Here is an 18,822-nt window from a genome sequence, read left to right as displayed (position 1 = left end):
GGGCAGGAGGCAGACAAGAACTGAGGGGCGTCCACGGCAGTGGAAGGAGGACAGAAGAAGCAGCTTCTCTCAGATCGCGATTTCTTGGCTCAACTCAGTTGGCCGAGCGCAGGGCCTTGTCGGTGGCTGACTGGGCCTGCTGGGCCCCGTGCCCTTCTTCGCTATGCTGGAGCCCATAACCAAAATAGATGGCAAAGCCTGAGAAAGGGACACAGTTCCTCATTGTGAGAGCGTGCCCGGCGGCCCCGATCCCGACAGCCAAGCTGCCCAGATGGGATCACCACATGGGGAAGACTCTGCGCCAGGTAGCTCTTACAAGAGAGTAGCCAGCTCCTTACCGATAGCCATCCAGACAGCAAAGCGGGCCCAGGTTCCTGCATCGAGCTGCATCATGAGATAGATGTTCACCAGGATGCTGAAGAGGGGGAGCAACGGCAGGCCAGGCACCTGGAAAGGAAGAGGAGGCCAGTTGGGAGTGGCCAAGGGAGGAAGGCGGCCAGCTAACTTGGCTTGAAGGCAGGCGATAACGCCCATGGCAAAACGCAATTGAGGGAGCAGCCGTCCCGCTCTCCTGCTCCTTCGGCAAGGGCCAGGCTCCGATTAAAGCAATTCCTCCCCATCCCACAGGGGCCCCCTGAGGAAGAGCTGGCCACAGGTCTTACTTTGAAAGTGAGGCGTGTCTTGCTTTCTGGCTGCCTCCAGATGACGGCAGTGCCAGCGAGCAAAATGCCCAGGAGAATGACACAGGCAACGATCCAGCCAACGCTGCCCTCCAGGAGGGCTCTCCTCTGATGGGCCAGGATACCACACAGGGCAGTGATCGTGACAGCTGCCAGGAAATAAGACCAAAAGGAAGGGAGGATTATGCAGGTTAGAGCTTTTCAATTGCCACACCTGTGAAGCCACTCATCTGTAAACTCTCAGCCCCGGAATCCCTGGGACCTGATTCTGATCTCTTCCTGCTCTTCTTCTGGTCTCCTGCAAAGGAGCCAAGCCTGGGCAGTTGCTCACTCCGGCCGCCTCTGGAGATCCCCCAGCCTCAGCCATTGGTGTCCTCAACTGCAATGGCACCCAATTTCTCCCTCTCTCCAGTAATACTTACCGATGACCGTGCTGCTGATGTAGACGATGCGCCCCGAGACATGGGTTGGGATGTCCTCAGAGGGGGAGAAAAGACTCCTGCAGGTGATCGTCTCTTTGAATGCATTCTGGCTATCCTCAACTGTGGAATTAATGGTCATCTTTTCTTCTTCACTTCCATTTATCTCAAGCATTTCCAGGTCTTTGGAGAACCTCAATAGCTCAGGTTGGTATCTATCAGGAAAGCAAGAGTGGTATTCCTGATTAGTCCCTCTGCAAACAGCCAGGAGTCCAGGGACAATCAAGACCCAAAGGCCAGGTCCCGTTTTCAACCTTCTCTGCTGCAGCTTCTCCAGTTGTGGACTACAGTATTCATCGCTCTACAAAGCTTGCCTCCCTGCCCACCATCTAAGCTCCTGAGGGATCAGCACCTAGAGACAAGAGGCCCCACCTGAGGATGAGCACACAAATAGCCACCAAAGAGTAGGCCAGGAGCGTGCCGATAGACATCAGGTTAACCAGGTCCTTCAGCTCAAAGAGAAACGCCATCAGGGCTGTAAGAGAAGAGAGGCTGTAAAAATCTCTGGATCTGGATCACAGATAAAGAGAATGGGGGAGATCCATTAATGGACGGATACCTGCAATGATGCCTGAGACCACAGTGGCCACCAAGGGAGTCTTGGCCCGGCTGTGAATCCGGGAGAGGAACCGGAAGAGCAGTCCGTCTTCAGCCATAGCATAGATCACTCGCGGCATGGGGAACATGGAGCCAAGCAAACTGCACAGGAGAGAAAGAAACCAGACGCCACTGAGGGCCACAGGCGTGTGAATGTGGCCTGTGGTGTTTCTCCACTTGGCTCCAGGACCCTGTTTAGGATGGTGGTTCAGGCCTCTCAATAAAGCATAATCTAGGGGTTGCCTCTGTTCCAAAAATGCTTGCTCACTGGCCAATATCTCATGAAAAGGCCCTTCCGGATCTTCTGCCTTTCATGGTTTAAGCAGCAACTTTTGGGAAAAGGAATTTCTCTGTGAGGGCCTCTCAAATCCTTCTGCCCTGACATACGTTCATCTTCTGGGCAGGCTACTCTCCTTCAAACCACAGAATCCTGCCACTTTTCTCCCCTCAAACCTCTAACTGCCATCATATTCTCTTACCCTTTCCTTCAAAAATGGCCTGTTTAAAACCCTGGTTGATTTGGTTTCCGTGCTTAAAAAACATTGTTTTGAGCTCAAGAATCAATAGACCAGTCAACTGTCAGTCATCCTGGTGAGACACCTATAAATCCTGCCCACAAAGAGATGAGGACTTCTGGCTCCACCGAACAAGCTCCCTTCATTTCTCTTACCTGGTAGAGAGGGCACAGAGGGAGCCGATGGCCACCACGTAACGGGCGGGCTCCCAGCCCACTACCTTGAAGGCATCGGGCAGAGGGCTCTCTTTATCCACCACGAAATAGGGGACCATCAAGGTCAAGGAAGCCGAAACGCCAAAATAGGCCACAAAGCAGATGAGGAGGGAGACTATGATGCTGATGGGGATTGAACGTTGAGGGTTCCGTGCTTCCTCACCTGTAGAAGAACGGGAGGGGGGACGTGCAGAATGGCACAGGTGAAATTCCAACGAAATTCTCCCTACCCTGCCATACCCAAAGTCGACTAAGGTTAAAGGACCTCCTGCCAACATCATTCCCACAGACCCAGACTCTGCCTTGTGAAGTGGGCTTCCCGAGCAGCCAAAGCATTGGCAACCACTGGCCATAACCTGTCGCTCAAATGATGAGCATGTTGCTTAAAGACGGCATGGCGGAACAGGGAATCTGAGCCTCAATGCTGATGCATTTAGTTCCTGCACACCTGAGAGTAGGACCCCTCACTCCAAACCCTTCTCTCCTCACAAGAGACGGGCAGCAGAGCACTTTCGACAGATGGCTGCTTAAGCATCTTTCCCTACTTGCCACGTTCCCCAAACCACTTTAGTTATTAGAAATGATCCAAATTTGCTCCACAAGCCCCAGTTCTAGAATTGCCCTCTGAAACAAGTGAGAAGGCCCGTGCTCTGCCCTCTTGAAGCTTCTCCTTCAAGAGCTTGAAGGCAACTTCCAAACTGCACCTTCCCAGCACGGCCATCCTCAACTCTCTCTCCTTACAGTTAGCTTACTGGACCCAGCCTGGAACCAGGCCCAGTTAGCACGCCTCCCCACTGGCCTTCCCACCAGCCCTTCCACCGCCTCCAAAGCGCTACTTTACCTGTGGTGGCGATGCAGTCAAATCCAACGAAGGCATAGAAACAGGTGGCAGCCCCTGAGAGGACTCCCTCAAAGCCAAAGGGGACAAACCCCCCCTTGCCAAAGGAGCCCCTGTTGGAGAAGACAGGCAGGCAGGTGAGGACCGGAGGAAAGCAGTCTCTTTGAGGGGCAGTCCTTCAAAGAGGGGTGCCAGTCTCCAGCTGGCCTGGGGTCCCCCATCTTGCCCCCAGGACTCTCCCCAACTTGCTCCTGCTTTCCCTTCGGCCGCTACCACAGATCCATCCGCCCCCCAAAAGAAAGTTTGTGGCAGCAGATGCTACACTGGAGCAAGGGGGATAGGAGAGGGGGTGCCAACCTTCACCCACCCCCCACCCCACCTTTTGGAGAAGCTAAGAGGGAGCCACGACTGGGGAGTAGGCCCGTACTTGGGTTTAGACTCCAAGGCGCTTTGTGAGTAGTTCTGATAATCTTCCTTGGACATGTTCCAGTGCTTGACATCTCCTTTCACAAAACCCGCAACAATGACAAAGCTGAGGACCAGCAAGTTGACGGCCGTGAAGATTTTATTCACCAGGGCAGATTCGCTCACACCGAACGACAAGAGGCCTGGAAGCAAAATAAACGAGAGAGCGTGTGGTTGCTCCTCAGGGGAAAGGCTCCGGGGTTCAAGCTTTCCTAACGTGGCTGCTCCGGAGGCCGGAGACGGGCCAGGTTGGTCAGCACTGAAGTCCACTTCTGTGCCATCCTGGCACCCGTCTCTTAATGCAATTCCATTTTGCCGGTTTTGTTGTTATTTGGAGGTCAGGCGATGGGGAATGTGGGCCCTTTCTGCAGCTGTACCCAAGCTGCAACGTGGCACCTTCCTGGCTATTTTTAATTACCAACTTCAGCATATTCGTTTTGCCTGAGTTTTAGCAGCAATTACTTCCTAAGCACCCAAGAGCCTTGCGGAATCAGATCAAACATCCGTCCAGCCACATTTTTGCAGAGGCAGGTGATGTCAAAATCTGCAAGACGGCAGGCCCAGCATAACAACGGAAAGCTTGCCAGTTTCCAGACACAGTCCAGTCCAGCTCTCTGCCCCTACCATGGCCAATTGCTCAACCTTGTGGAGACCAAACAGCAGGCCAGGCGTGCAACACCCCCCTCCCGCTGATTTCAAAGGCATGCCCGTCCTGCTATCAGCGGCAGACTCTTCTCTCATGACCCACGTACACCCCTTGTCAACTGGCTGATCATTAATGGGCTCCTCTGGGATCAGGCAAGGCAGGAGGTCAATGTTGCTCAACCTTGGCAAGTTGAAGTCCACCCACCTTCAACCTGCCAAAGTTGAGAAGCCCTGCAGAAGATTATCAATGCACGAAGCAAACGTTCTCCTTCCTGCTGTGAACCTCCCCTTGCCCTGCTTTGTTTAAAACGTTTTTATAGCTGCCCATCTTATACCGATCTCTGCCCCCGGGGTTAAGAAAAGGAAAGAAAAACAACCTCCATGCCAGGCATATCTTTTATGAGAATCCATCGGGTCCCCAAGGCACTTTTTGCTATCAGCATGGTTGTATCTGAATGCAAAACGTGGCATTTACATTTTATATATTTCTGTTTTCTTAAGATTCAATAAATTTGTACGGCATCTTGAGAGATTTCACAGCAGAAATGTTTGGTGTAACCTTCTTAAACAAACAGGCTAACTCTGGCCTGCAATGAATCCCGGAGGCCGAGAGGAAGCCTCTGCCTGAGCCCGGCGGTTCGCAAGGCCGTTCGAGACGCCTCCTCACCTGTGAGCAGCAGCACCAAGAAGAGGGCGAAGAAGTCGGGATACTCGGCCAGCACCTCCTCCAGATGCAAAGCTGTGTGATTCCGGAAGAAAGTGGAGATGTGGCCCCCAATGATGTGGTCAAAGGTGGAGCTCCAGGCCCGAGCCACACTTGCTGTCCCTGAGGAGGCAAAGCAGCGCCTTCATGAGTTCGAGCCAGTCTCCGGTCTGCATCTCCCCTGCAGGACCGGAAGGGGCTTTTGCCCCTTCTCAGGGGGAGAGGAGGGGAGTGGGGCTCAAATGATCTCCCAGCCCTTAAGGTGGGAGGGATCCCACCGCCTTCCCAATCCAGCAGCAGCAGCACACACAGCACTCCATGCTCACACGTTCAGTGTATGCCCAGCACACCTTGGAACATGCTTAACCAGCTCAGCAAAAGACCTGGTTTGGTTAGTGAGTCCGCATGTCATGTAAACCTTGCCCCAATGGGCCAGTTTTTGGCTAGCACTGATGATGTTACCTGGTTTGGGTCATGAAACATCTGCAAGAAAACAACCAAGCTCAGAGAGCACCAGGGACACCCCCCCCCCCCCAGTTTCTGGTTCACTCGCTGTGCGAATTCAGAAAATGGGTTATTTCTACCACCAGCTCAAACACATTGAGTGAAGCTAGATGGACAAAGGAAAAAAAAATGAGGATTTTGTTGTCAAACAGCTTTTGCTGTTCTTGCTCTGGTCCCCTCCAACTCACACCTCCAGAGCTGAAAGACAACTTTAAAGCTCCAGTTGTCCAAATCATTGCTGATGAGGAATGGTTGGCAACTGCACTAAATGCCAACAATTCAATATGGTTTCTACAGATGATAGTCCTTTTCTTGACTCTCGTCAAAGCCCTAGTCGTAGCAGTTGGGAGAACCCCTAATTTTTGCAGTCCAGGAAATATTGCAGGTAATTTCTAAGAAAGCCTGTCCTACAATTTTGACAGAGTTGATGTCTTGGCATATTTGCGGAACTCTCTGAGGAAAACTCCTGTAGAAGAACCCATCACAATTCAGCGATGGCTTAGCCCAGGAGTCTCCAAACTTGGCAACTTTAAGACTTGTGGACTTCAACTCCCAGAATTCCTCAGCCATCAGGAATTCTCATAGTTGAAGTCTGCAAGTCTTAAAGTTGCCAGGCCTGGGGACCCCCTGACTTAGCCCATGGTAAACATGAGCTAACTGGTGTTTCCCTGATTTCATGCTGCAAGCAAATCCCAATTGTGCTTTGAGTATTCCATCTTAAGACATTCTCAAGTCCTCATTCAGCAGTCTTTGCTCCGAGCGGAAAGCTATGTACCTATCATGTAGGAGAGAATGAGGTTCCACCCTGTAGTGAAGGCCCAAATTTCCCCAACGGTGACATAACTGTAGAGGTAGGCAGAACCAGCCTTGGGCACCCGGGCGCCAAACTCTGCGTAGCACAGGCCAGCCAAAACAGACGAGACGGCCGCAATGAAGAAACAGAGCACAATGGAAGGGCCAGCCTGATCCTTGGCCACCTCTCCAGACAAAACATAGACCCCCGCCCCAAGGGTGCTGCCTACGCCTAGAGCAATCAGGTCCACGGTGGAGAGGCAGCGGGCCAGCTGAGTGTCCTGCGAGCCAAGGTCCACGGTCCGCTGCCGGATCAGCTTCTTGCCAAAGTTGGCCAAGGTTCTCTTCAGCATCCTGGCAAATGGTGGTGCCACGTCCCGTCTCCCGAAAGGACCTAGCAGAGAAAACAGCAGAGCTTGTCAGCCAGCGGTGGGGAGGGAGGCCTGCAGCCAGACCCGAGTGGGGAGGGGTCCGGCAGACCCAAGCCAGCCTTGTGGGTGCCCGGGCTGCCCGGAGAGTTACCCCACCGGAGCCTCCCTTCCTCCTTTCAGGTCAGCTCTGTTTGTGGACATCTCCTGATTGGCTGAAAGGCCTTCTTGCACCATCCACAAGTGGATTCTACAGGAATCGCACTCAGAGCACCAGGCTCCCAAAGATTACTCTGGAAGTGATGTCTTTAGCAGAGTGGAGCTCCATGTGCCCGTCCGTCCCGTCCGCCTGTTTGGGTACCGTAAAGGAAACGGGGCTTAAGAGAGCCAGGAACAGGGCCGCCATCTTAGGAAAACGCTCAGTCAAAGCGGCAGAGGAAGCCAGTTGTGGTTACACATTACACCTTTGTGCACTGCAGACCTTTGCAAAACTTAGCAAAGGAAAACAGACCCCGGAAGACCACTTGGATTAATTGTGTTTACACAAGCTGCTCGTTGGAATAAGCATCAGGAAGGCACCTTCAGTTATTAACCAATTTAAGCTAACTTCAATTAACAGACAACAGAACAAACTTGAGCCAAGCCAGGCTGGACAAGACCCTCAAGACCCTCATCAGACACAGCACATGGCTTCATGGTGGAATCAGGCAGGATGAGTCTTCTCCCCCCCCCCCAGATTTTGCCTCATTTTGCTGCCCAGTGCGAGCCTTTCCTTCCCACTCTTGCCAGCAAGTCGGTGGCCTGCTGCGATTCATCCCACTACATACTGGATCTGGCGTGATTTTGGCCTCGTAAATTCCGTGAACTCAACCACAACGGTTTGTAAAACACGATTTATAACTTAGCCCGATTTGCAAACCTGGCTTGGACTTTACTCATTAATCAGAGTTAAAAAACAGGGCTTGGCACGGCTCCTACCCCTGTGCTGGAGAGGGGGGAGGGGGGAGGGGCTGGCCACAAAGAAAGAAGAGGGTGGCTTTTGCATGCAGGATTAGACAAAGGCAAAAAGCAGGAGCAGGAGCTGTTTATTCTCTCCTGAAAGTGGCAGCTCTCTCTGGGTGTCCAAGCGCATCTTGGTTTGAATGTCACGCATGGGAGCTGCATGCCCAGGAACTCTCCTTTTCTGGTGCGGCATAGATGGATCTTTATTAAAATAGGCACCCAACCTGATTTGGCCGGGGAGGCAGAGCCTGTGGCTCTCCATCTTTTGCTCTGCTTCCGATCAATGCGGCGGTGCCATCAGCCTGGCCCATCCATCAGCTGATGGATAGCTCTGTCAAAATGGGGAGCCGGCAGAGGCAGCCTCTTGCCTCTCTCCAGAGTGACGGTCTGTGGAGATTGATGGCTATCCCCTTCCTCGGCTGGGGGTGGGCGGGCGGGCAGGCAGTTCCAGCCGTCCCACAGGAGCTGAGAAATCGGGGCCACGCTTGGACAGGCGGAAGGGAAAACCCAAGTCGGATCTCTTTAGTGAGCAAAAAAAAACAAAAAACCCCAAATAAGCAAGGTCTGGAAAAACAGCAGCCATTCAAAGATGCAGAAACCGGTTTCAAAATCAAATATTGCAGAGCCTGCCCTAAACTAATTGAATTTATCCCTAGTGAGTTTCCTCTTCTTTCTCGCCCCCTTAAGGAGAACGAAATCAAAATCCCTCGGTTTGTGTCTGTTGCACACATCTCCACACTGGCCCTCGCCCCATCCGAGTCGCCCCTTTCTTCCCAGGCCTGACACGCAGCTGCTCTTTCCCATTAGGACTCCCAGAGAGGGGACAGTTAACTTAACCAAGATCCCTGGGGAGATGGGTGGGTTTTCTGGGGTTTCCAAGGGATTTCATGGCTCAGATTTACTCTTCAGAAATCTCAGATTTTTTTCCTTACATCTCAGAGTTTGGAAGCTATCAGGATCTGTGACCTTGCAACAGGTTCCTTCCAAGAGGAAAAACAAGACTGCCACAGTGGATCTGCGCAACGGTCTGTTCTCCAGCCCAGCGGAAGATAATTGAAAGATCTCCCAGGAGAAGCAGCGTTCTCAGGCTGGACAGAGTGCCAGGTTCCACTCTGTGCCAGCAAAACTCCAGACCTTTTGGCCCCAGCTGCCACATTTCCCACGAGGCAAAGTGCCTGAACTGCCTCGGACAGAGGTTCCCATAAGTGCAGGGAGAAAAGCCTCCTCCACCTCCCCCCCCTACGGGCAGGGGAGGGGAGGCATTCCCACTAGCTGTCCAGTCAAGTCTAGCGTGAGCTTCTGGGATCACACACCCTGGTGCACCAGAAAATCCTTACAAAAATTCAGCAGACAAAGCTTTGATTTATCTTTCCCAGTCAGCACTTCCAGGCTGTTTTTCAGCCAGTGCAAAAGCCCAGCTGTGATGGTTCATTTATCCTTCCACCAATCTGCTGTCAGGAGTGATGGAGCACAACTAAGCGTCAAAACCTGCCAGTGTGCCAGCCTTGGGAGTCTAGTGCCCTCGGAAGGGTTGCCGGCCACTTTCATGGAGGTTCTGCTCCTGTTGCCATTGCCTACTTTTGCGGGGGAGCTGAAAAGGTGTCTGGCATGGAAGAAGAGAGGAACGCATGACGCTGGAGGCGGGGCGGGGGGACTCAGCACTCCAGAGCCTTTGTGTGCAAATGAAAACCCCGAGCAGATGAGAGGACCCTGCCTGACTCTCTGGCCAGGCCCAGAGCTTCAGACACCCCAACTCAAAGAACGGGACTTTGTTTTCCCTGGTGGGGACTGCAAGGCAGGAGAACCGGCTGGTTATCGGAGTCCAGAGAAGATCCCCTGCCATCACGGATAAGCCTCCTCCAAAGGCCAGACCGGTTAAGCGGGTCATCAGAGTCAGTGCAACGCTTCCGGTCTGACTCCCATCAGCTAGGAGACGGCTCCCAAGAGGGGTGCCAGAGACCGCCATCCCAAAATACAGGACGGGCAGCCCAACAACTCCCTCCCTGGCTAGCAAGGGAGGGCTGGAGCAGCAAAGCATCTCCAGAGGAGGGTCTTCCTTGTCCCACCCTGCTCGTTCCCAGCAGACAGTGCCGCCAGGGCACCTGGGGAGACCTCCGCAAGACAGGGCCCCTGAAGAGGGGAAGCAGGAATACACCACAATTTGAGAGGCACGGAAGGGGAGCAGTTCAAAGACTGCCTTGGCTCAGCTAGCCGTATGGCAGAAGGGCTGGCAAATGCAGGCGTAAATATGTGCAAATGAAAATCGTGCCCAGGTGCCAGGGTTGCTTGTAACGTTGGCCCTCTGTCAATGAGTGGCCAGGCACAACGTGAGAATTTCCACAAAGCCCCTTCTCACTGGAGGAAAAGCTTCCTTGGAATGCAGCTTTCAAAACGCAGTTCCCCACTAAGGAGGACAGCACAGCTGCCAGGGGGTCATTCAGCCAGACAAGAAGGGGGAGCCTCCTTGGTGCTGCTCCTGCCCACTTGGCATCCCGTGCGGCCCCCTCCTTGCAGCAGAGACCCTTGCAAAGCCCAGTAAGACTGCCCCAGTGCTTATACCGGGGGCAGGACGCTAATTGCAGTCCACCAGCCGGCTATCCTGAGCGATCCAATCCCAGATTGTGGGAAAAGCCCCAAATGGAAAGGTGTCCGAACCTTACAGTGCTGCCCACCTCCTCCCTCCAGGGTCCTGACCTGCCGCACCTCACTGACCGCCTAGTTAGCAAAGCACCTGATGAAGTGGTGCCAACTCAAAAGAGCAACGGAGCTCAGAGTTTGCCATTCGAGCAGGAAGCAGTTTGGAAGCCTCACCCGAGCCTATTAATAGATGACAGGGAGGCAGAAGGTCAAGTTTATGTGGCCACAGCTGGGCAGAGAGGCCACCCCAGTGCCTGTGCAGCAGCAGCAGCAGCGTAGCCAAGGTTACTGCTGGGAAGGGGGAGCCCAAAGCAAGCAGGCGCAGACACTGACTGATGGGGCCAAAGCATGCCATCGCTGCCCCATCACCCTTGAGGAAGGCAGCCTCTGGGCCAATTTGTGCCAGCAGCACTCAAGGCAGAGAAGAGGCCCTGGGCTGCTTGTCCCTTCTGCCTGGAAGAGAAGGACCCGGGCGGCTGAATCCTCCCAGGCCCATCCAGGCCAGGCTGCACATGCAGGAAATTCAAATGTTATTTCAGGGAACGGCACTCGGTCTTGGAATAGAGTGGCCGTTGTGGGACCAGTTCATTCCTGGCTCCTCAGAGAGCCGGAGGTCCTGTCCTCACACGCAACAAAGAGGGCGCCTGGCCGCATTCAGTGGCCGGAGAGCCAAGCGTCCTGCCCCGGAATCACCAACCGGAAAACCCGCCCTGTGGTTTAATGGCTAGGATGTCGCTGAGCCAGAAGACGAGAGAAACCCAGCTGGCCCTTAAAGAAAAGCTTTTGCCCATTCAGAAATCCAGAGAGCGCAGTCAGACACCTGGAGAAGCCTGCCGGGTCAGGACACAGATCCATAGTCGGTGCCAATGTTGGGTCCGCAGGCGCCCAGCTAGCATGTTTGGGAAGCCCTCTGCTTCTCTGTCTCCCAGCAACCAGCATTTCAGGCATGCTCTCCCTGGATCCTCCCTGGTCCTTGCAGCAGCCTTCAGTCGCGGGCTTTCCATACGTTGGAACCCCCCCCCCCCCCCCCCCCCGCTGAATCCTCGCCCAGCAAAGTCTCACAGGAGCAATGAGGGGACAGGTGGAAAAGAGATTTAATGAGCTGGAGGAATTAAGACAGACGCAGGCCAGGCTTGGAGTCTGACAAAGGGGAAAGAGAGGCTGGCAGTCCAGGAAGAAAAGATTTCAGGTTTACTAGTCTCAGTGGTGGGATTCAAATACGTGAACAACCGGTTCTCTGTGTGGTTGCCGCTTCCGGAAGTCCATTCTGGGCCTGGGAAACAAAAAAACTAGCTACCGGTTCTGCCAAAGTGGTGCAAACTGGCTGAATCCCACCACTGACTAGACTCCTGATCTTCAAGGCCTTGCAAGGCAGGAGGGGCTGCACTCAGAGACAACTCCCCCCCCCCCAGCCAGGAAGAGGCAGGCAAGTCACTTCCGCACCTTTTTTGTTTTCTAGAAACAAATCAAGACAAAATGGGCTTCTGCAGGCAGAGAAATCATTTTGTGCAGGACCTGCCACATGTATTTCACGTTTAACACATTTCCAAATGCAAAAGCCTGGCCTGGGTTTTTCTTTTTAGGATTTTTTTTTCCCTCTTCCTTAAATTAGCAAAGAGGAAAACACCCCCACCCCTTTGCCCAGCCCAGCAGACGCCTGGAAGGGCTCTGCCAGCTGCCAACCCATTAAGAGTCCCAACAGGGAAATGCGGATATGGGAGGTGGCTCTTTATGCGTTCCTGTTCATCAGCCGTAACTTATTAGAAAATGATGCGCACCTTTGAAGGAGAGGGGAGGGGGGGCACTTGCAAGAGGAAAAGCAGCCCCCGAGTGCGACTGTTTTGAGTGGAGCTGGTGCGGCAGAGGGGCCTCTTCACAGTTATTCGCTCGCCGGCTCAGACAATTTTCCAAGTCTGATCGGACCGCAGAGAGCAGTCCAAATCTTTCCTGCAGCAGGAAATGTACCACCGCATCACTGACCCGCCATCGGTGGCCATTCAGCCCCTGCTCGGAGGTGGCAGCCAAGGGCCCCCTACACGCCGAGGCCCTCCCAACGCAGGCCAAGGACCTCCTCTCCTCTCTGGGAAAACCTTCATCCCTAACCCAATTAATTCTCTCTTCCAAGCTCCCGGCTTTCTTTTCGCCAGCCCTTTCCAAAGGGGTTGCTAAATATTCCCCGTGCCTTCTCATCGAGAAAAAATGCCTTCCACTCCGTGGGGTTTGCTGGAACTGTGAGGAAAAGCAAACGAGCCGCTCCATGCACCTGTGACAGACGAGGGCATCACCCTGCCAATTTAGACCTCCCCGGTTCTGGCAGAAGAGAGTCGCCCGGCAGCTGCTTTAGCTGCGGCTTCTTGGCGAGCAAAGGCTGCAAAGCGAGACATCACCGTCTGAGCGCCAACTGATGGGGCCAAAGGTCCCGAGAGACGGACAGCGAGCAGAAGCCGCATCCCTGGTTGCATCAGCCAGCCGGGACAGAGGCCGGCCGGCCTCCTCTCCCCCCCCCCGCGCAATGGCCAGGCATGCAGTTGCCCAACTAGGTCCCTCTCGATGATCAGGTAAAGGGCTGCCCATTAACCCCAGAGCCTGGCACACTTGTCTAGAGCCCTCTTCAGGGACTGGTCAGGAGATCCACCCAGGAGGGCAGAGGCCTGGCATTCCCGCTGCTGGCAGCGCAGCCAGGACCCAAAGGAAAGAGAAACTGGGAGGATAACCCCAAGCGGGGCCAGCAGGTGACTCTCCAGAGGTGAGATCCCCTGACCAGGCTCTCATGGGTGCCCGCAATAGCACGCTTTGATGGCTTTGCAGGTACAGTGTATGAAACCAGTCAAACGTAGTTTGTCATGTTATGGGTAAGCAAATTATAACTTAACATGAAATATGAAACCAGACAGATCCTGGTTCCCCAGTTCCCTGCCCTGGATGCCACAGCAGTGGTCTACTGGTTGGGCATGTTTTATGTAACTGTTCTGATGTCCGGTACATGCTTGGAGCTTGTCGGAATTCAGGGGCAGGAACTTCAGACTGCAAATAAATCAACATCCTACCTGGGGAAGGGCAAGACTAGGCTGGTGCTCCATTTCAGCCAGACAAGGATCCAAGCCTGAATATCTCAGGGTTCCCGCAGAACGAAACAAAGCAGCCCCCGTTTCAGAAGGGTCTTTAATGAGAACTGCTTCTCCTGCCTCTGCAGCGGCTCTGAGACCCTTCTAAGCCCAGGCGCAGCTCTGTGAAGCCCAACCTGTCAGGCAGCACTAATGAGGCTGACTTTAAAGTCAGCTGCCCCAAAGGACCTGTTGAAAGAGAGCGCCAGGAAGATCAGATCCCTCCTTGTCCCCCTTTCCTGCAAAGGAGCATCCTGCCTGCAGCTCCCTTTCCAGCTCCAGCAATTAGCACCTGGTAAATGACGCACTTTCCGCGCAGGAACACACCTGTTTGCATTCAGCCAGGCAGAAACATGCATGCGTTTCCAGAGCGGTTCTTGGCGAGGCCCGAAGGCTAGAAGGGCTCGGCCTGTCTGAAGTGGGCGCTTGCGTGAACGTGGCTGGCCCCCATTCCCTGCCACCCCTGGGCCCTGGGCTGCGAAAGGGAGAGCAATGCCCAGAAAGCCCACCCAGGGCGAAGGCAACCGGCCCCAAGGAAAAGGAGGGTCTGTCTGGATCTTTTCCAGGGAGACCAGAAGCCACCAGGAAAGGCAGGAGACCCCACAAGCAACGTTCCCGCAAGGGCCCTTCTGCCCCCTCTCCAGCTGTAGTTCCCTGTCCTAAGCTGCCTCGCCAAAATACGCAGGAGAGAAAGGCAGAGCGGGCGCCCAGCAGCCGAGTCTGTCGTCTGAACGCGTCCGGCAGGATTGGATTCAGAGAGGGGCGCTTCTCCTCCTGCTTTCCGCACTCCTTCCGAGGAGCAGCGGCCGGGAAAGGCTCAGACTTAGGAAAGGGATGAAGCCCCCGGCAGAGCGGGACTTTCCCGGAGCTCTGGGGAAACCCAGCTTGACTTCCCAGGCGAGGAGTTTCCCCGCACGGAACCGCTGCAGTCGAGCCGGCCCAGAGGGGGAGCCCCGCCCGCTCTGCCCGGCCCGGCCCGTGGGCGAGGCTGCCGTGCCCCCTCCGTCTCCCGAGGCTGCAATGAACCTCCTCGGGGGATCCGGGATCCCGGTCCAGGAGGCGCTTTTCCTCCCTCCCACCCCCGGTCCCAGGCAGGGCGGGCCAACTCGGGAGGCAGAAACTTTTGCCGGACGGGACAGACGGGCCTTCGCGCCGGAGAAAGACTCGGGGCCGCCCCCTCCCTGCCCGGGGGACTCCCTGGCCGGCGGAGGCGGAGAGCGCGGCTCGGAGCCGGCAGGGGGGCGCGCGGGCAGGCGGAGCTGCACCTGTTGACCCTCCGCCGGACGCGCGGACCCAACCCGGGGCCCGCGACCTGGACGGTTCCCCTCCCGCCCGCCGCCCGCCGCCCCCCCCTCTCACCAGCCGTGGCCACGCAGCTCCTCGGCAGCCGGCGAGGGAGGCAGGAAGGGAGGAAGGGAGGAGGCGGCCGGCGGGGCGCGGGCTATCTAGCGCGGGCAAGGGGCGGGCCGAGCGCCAGCGACCGCCTCCTCCGGGCGGGCTCCCCCGGGGCCTCGAGGGGAGGCGGGCAGACGGGGGCGAGGCGGTTGCGCGGGGAGCTCAGGCGAGGAGCCCTCCGGCTGCAAAGGAGCCGCCCTCGCCTCCCCCGGCTCCAAATCTGGCACCGGCCGAGGCGCAAACGCCGAGCGGAAGGCGGGACTGCCGAGCCCAGACTGCCCGCATGTCGAGAACCGGGGCCGCTGCTCTTAGGCAAACCTCCCGGAGTTTTCGCTGGGACCGACCTTCCTAAGACGACGGTGCGTTATTCTCTGTCCTGCCGCTGCTTCGTTCAAACCAGATCTTAACACCGAACCAGGAGTTCCCAGAATTGCCCAAAAGCCGAAAAATCAGAGCGCCAAACCCCAGGCACCATTTCCCTTGGACAAGTCTTGTCAAAGTCCCGTGTCCGTTTCAAACCAGAAAATCATCTTGAGATATGGGGGGTTTTAATTGCCAGTGGCTGGAGATCACTTGGGAGAGCAAATTATGCCTTATTGTAGCGCCTCTTGCTGGCCAGACCTCGAATCTACAAAAACATTTCCCCAAAACGCTCCAGCCTCAAAAACGCAAATGCCAAATTGGCAGCAAATTCAGTCTTAACTGCCCGCAGACATCAGCAGGACAGGTGGGAAGGGGCAGCTCCTTGGCTGTGGGAGCAATTCTGCCAGGTCAGCTAAAAAATGGGCAGAAACCTCAGGGCACCAGCAGGCATCTTACTACAGAGACCCAGAATTGCCAAAAAGACGTGTAGTAACTAACAAATAATAAAAGGTTTATTTTTCTTTTTAGTGATAGCAGCAAATTTGCATATATAAACTACAGCAGGGTCCCTCTTCCTGGGATGTCTTTTCTTTCCCCCTAAATCTTTGTAAGTCCTCCGAGACAACTGCCCTGGATTGCTGCTCATTATGCCAGTTGAGAAGCTGCAATCAGCCACATCTAGAGGAAACCAGAGGGAAAAGCCTGCTGGAGACATTTGTTTCTATGGGTTGCTGTGGGCATCCTTAGGTGTGTAGTTTTCTAGCCCCATTCTACACTACTTGGGCCTCTATACGGGTCTGCCTGAGAAGGTAACAATATATCAAGGAAAACAGTATCTTCAGACCAAATACATTTTTATTGCAGTCTTATTCCTCCTCTGAAACATTAAGGACAGCTTATACACCCCAGGACATTACAATCACTATGACAGCATACAGGAAAAGTGAAAAGAAACAAGAAATGGCTGTTTAAGCTTCCAATTTCTTTCCACCACAGGCACCCAGTTGTTCCTTGGACCATATCCCAGCTCAGGCCAGGATAAGCATAAAAAACAGTGACAGGGGTGGAAAAGGGTCTTGAGCTACACCTTGCAAAAAAAGTCTTTTCTCCCTCCCTTCTATTCAGCTGTCCAAGAAGATAATGAGCCATGCTTAGCTCTCCTGTCTTCCATCTACTGTTTCTCCAACGGTGGCTGGAAAATCTTGCCAAAACCACCTCTTCCTTCATCGTAATCCCTTCTGTACTCGTCTCTTACCTGGAGAGAGAAAGAGAGGGGAAAAACCAAGATAAAATCGAGATGACCAGAGAAATTGGGCTGTCTGCATCCTGGGATGGAGGCCAGCCTTTACCAAATAACCACCACCTGCTACTCTGGATAGGCACTAGACAAGCCAGCCCTGGACGGTCACTCAGGAAGAGGCCTGAAGGCATCTTAGCCTGGAGGCAGCCTGCAATTGGCACATTTTCCTTTCCCGCTTGCTCTATAGCCCTGATACAGCCTCCCTTGGCTCGCGGACATTGCATGGAAAACAAGGCAGGGCTCAGGTACGAATGAAGCCTTCATCCTTGCAAGCCAGGGACTTACAACAATTGAAAGGCAATCTTTCCCAGGTCCTGGAATGATACATTCAAAAACTCCCATAAAGGGTAGTTACAGGAATTTGGGAGAGGTGACCGAGTGAGGGAAGCTACACAGTGGTAGAAGTGAGATCCAGAGATGTGTGTTCCTGCCCTTGGATGGCTCGGCCTTCAAGTGTTATGGGATCTGGCAAAACATAAAATAAACTTCAGTGCTTCTGGACTTCTGAGATCTGGCACCACAACTCGGGGTCTCCAGAGGAAGGGAGCCCTCGGTGAAGTGGGGCCTTCGATGCAGTCTCCTCCCAGTTACCCGTCTTTACCTGCCCGCCTGAGTTGCCACGGCCGTATTGCCTCCCTTCCCTGAAGCCTACATCCCAGTCTGTCCGGATAACACGGTCATCCAGCCGGGTTCCGCTGATGAAACGCATGGCATGCTCGGCTTCAGCTTTTGTGTAGTATCTGGAGTACTATTTTAGGAAAGATTCGCGGGATCAGGCTCCGAGGTCACAGAGAGCAGCCTGCTTCTCCCGGAGAACAGCAACCAGGACAGAAACCCTTAATGCAGATGCCGCAAACTCTCTTGTCCAGCCCCCTCCAGGCAAAAGCACCACGGAGCAAAATTTGGGAGACTCCCTTGCCAGGAAGAGACGCCGCGAGGCAGAGCAAGGCAAATGGGGCCCCCCAGAGGAGCAGCCTGTCCCCCCCCCCCCCCCGCGTGCAAGGATACTCCACGAAGCAGAAGCCGCAGGGCGTCTTCTTGTGCTTGTCCAGGCCCATGATGATGCGCTTGACGTCCCCGCACTTGGAGAAGAGCTCGTGGATCTGCTCCTCCGTGGTGTAGAAGGAGAGGTTGCCCACGTACAGCGTGGAGGAGGACTTCAGCTCTTCCCCCTGCTCCTCCTTCCGGCCCTGCAAAGCAGCCCCGCGGGGCCCATCAGCCCGGCGGCCGGATCGGCCGGCCCTCCCACCTGCCGCTGGGGAATTCTGGGACGCGCTTGTTCAGGCAGCGCCGGTGGCGGAGCGACACCCGAGGCGCCCAGCGAAGGCCGGAGCTGGGGCGGGCAAACCGAAGGCGTGAACCCCAGAACAGGCAAAGGGACCCATCATCTCCCGCCCGTTCACACGCGCCCAAGATCTGCTCTGGGTCCCGGGAAGGCGCTCCGGCCGGGCGCGGGTTTCTGGGCATGCGCAGAGCGCCCGCGGGCCGCGGCCGTGAGCAGAGCGGGTCCAGAGAGCGCCCCCGTACCTTGTAGAACTGCTCCACGTAGTCGCTGAACTCGCAGTACAAGTCCCGGGTGAGCATCTTCAGGGTGGCGCCGACCGTCCCCGACATCTTGAGCGGCGAGCCTGGCGGCCTGAGGCGCTCAACTCCGCCGATCGGCAATTGGCTCGCACGCCTGTCGCTCAGAAGAGCCCTCCCCTTCCCGAGGCCGCCTCATTGGGCGCCCTAGCGCGTTCCTAGCAGCTTGGCCGCTAGGGTTGCCGGGAATTGTGGTCTGCGCGGCGAGCCTCACCGCCCGAAAGGCTCGGCCTCGGTGGTCGGGGCGAGATTCCCGGCATGCTTTGCGCAGAAGGCGGAGCGACGACGTTTGGGAGGGAAAACTGGGCGGCCCTTTTCTCGGCCTCTGGCGCGCGGGCTGGCGCCCCCTTCAGTCGGGGCTCTTCCTTTCGGGGGGAGCCGTGATTGAAAAGGCTCCTTTCAGCTTCAGCAGGTGCAGCGGCAGAAGCACGCCCGACCTAGAGCATTGGCGGAGAAGAGCGGTACAGGGCAGTGTTTCTCACCTGGGGCAACTTTAACAAGAGTGGACTTCAACTCCCAGAACTCTCCAGCTGGGGCATTCTGGGAGTTGAAGTCCACTCCTCTTAAAGTTGCCAAGATTGAAAAACACTGGATAGAGTGGCCAAACATGAGGAAGAATTTGATTAAAACGTGTGAACA

At 55.2% G+C, this 18,822-nt stretch overlaps 2 protein-coding genes across 2 annotated transcripts; both read right to left on the bottom strand.

The window, feature by feature from the left end:
• SLC7A3 (solute carrier family 7 member 3) lies at positions 1-14,922 on the bottom strand. The gene is made up of 12 exons (XM_015832448.1): positions 14,904-14,922; positions 6,417-6,827; positions 5,102-5,260; positions 3,752-3,932; positions 3,328-3,437; positions 2,427-2,649; positions 1,719-1,858; positions 1,532-1,634; positions 1,103-1,314; positions 663-829; positions 339-447; positions 1-198 (listed from the first exon to the last, which is right to left on the bottom strand). The coding sequence occupies exons 2-12, from the start codon at positions 6,784-6,786 to the stop codon at positions 95-97; spliced, it is 1,878 nt and encodes a 625-aa protein (XP_015687934.1). The 5' UTR covers positions 6,787-6,827; positions 14,904-14,922; the 3' UTR covers positions 1-94.
• A 1,252-nt stretch (positions 14,923-16,174) lies between these two features.
• Positions 16,175-18,278, bottom strand: NCBP2 (nuclear cap binding protein subunit 2). The gene is made up of 4 exons (XM_015832499.1): positions 18,130-18,278; positions 17,611-17,792; positions 17,204-17,342; positions 16,175-16,557 (listed from the first exon to the last, which is right to left on the bottom strand). Exons 1-4 carry the CDS (start codon positions 18,214-18,216, stop codon positions 16,474-16,476), a joined length of 492 nt encoding a protein of 163 aa, XP_015687985.1. The 5' UTR covers positions 18,217-18,278; the 3' UTR covers positions 16,175-16,473.
• Positions 18,279-18,822: the final 544 nt, after the last annotated feature.

Source organism: Protobothrops mucrosquamatus, unplaced genomic scaffold, assembly GCF_001527695.2.
Source record: "Protobothrops mucrosquamatus isolate PMUCROS unplaced genomic scaffold, P.Mucros_1.0 scaffold4, whole genome shotgun sequence".
NCBI classification, from domain to species: domain Eukaryota; kingdom Metazoa; phylum Chordata; class Lepidosauria; order Squamata; family Viperidae; genus Protobothrops; species Protobothrops mucrosquamatus.
The sequence above is the reverse complement of the archived record's forward strand: the minus strand, read 5'-3'. Positions and strand labels throughout refer to the sequence as shown.

Coding starts and splice junctions, on each gene's coding strand:
- SLC7A3 (XM_015832448.1), bottom strand. CDS start 6,786: ATGCTGAAGAGAACCTTGGCCAACTTTGGCAAGAAGCTGATCCGGCAG. Junction 1,859..2,426: donor CTCTGTGCCCTCTCTACCAG/GTAAGAGAAATG, acceptor TCTCCTGTGCAG/TTTGCTTGGCTCCATGTTCC. Junction 199..338: donor TGCTGTCTGGATGGCTATCG/GTAAGGAGCTGG, acceptor TCCCTTTCTCAG/GCTTTGCCATCTATTTTGGT.
- NCBP2 (XM_015832499.1), bottom strand. CDS start 18,216: ATGTCGGGGACGGTCGGCGCCACCCTGAAGATGCTCACCCGGGACTTG. Junction 17,343..17,610: donor TGCGGCTTCTGCTTCGTGGA/GTATCCTTGCAC, acceptor ATAGTACTCCAG/ATACTACACAAAAGCTGAAG. Junction 16,558..17,203: donor GTGGCAACTCAGGCGGGCAG/GTAAAGACGGGT, acceptor TTCTCTCTCCAG/GTAAGAGACGAGTACAGAAG.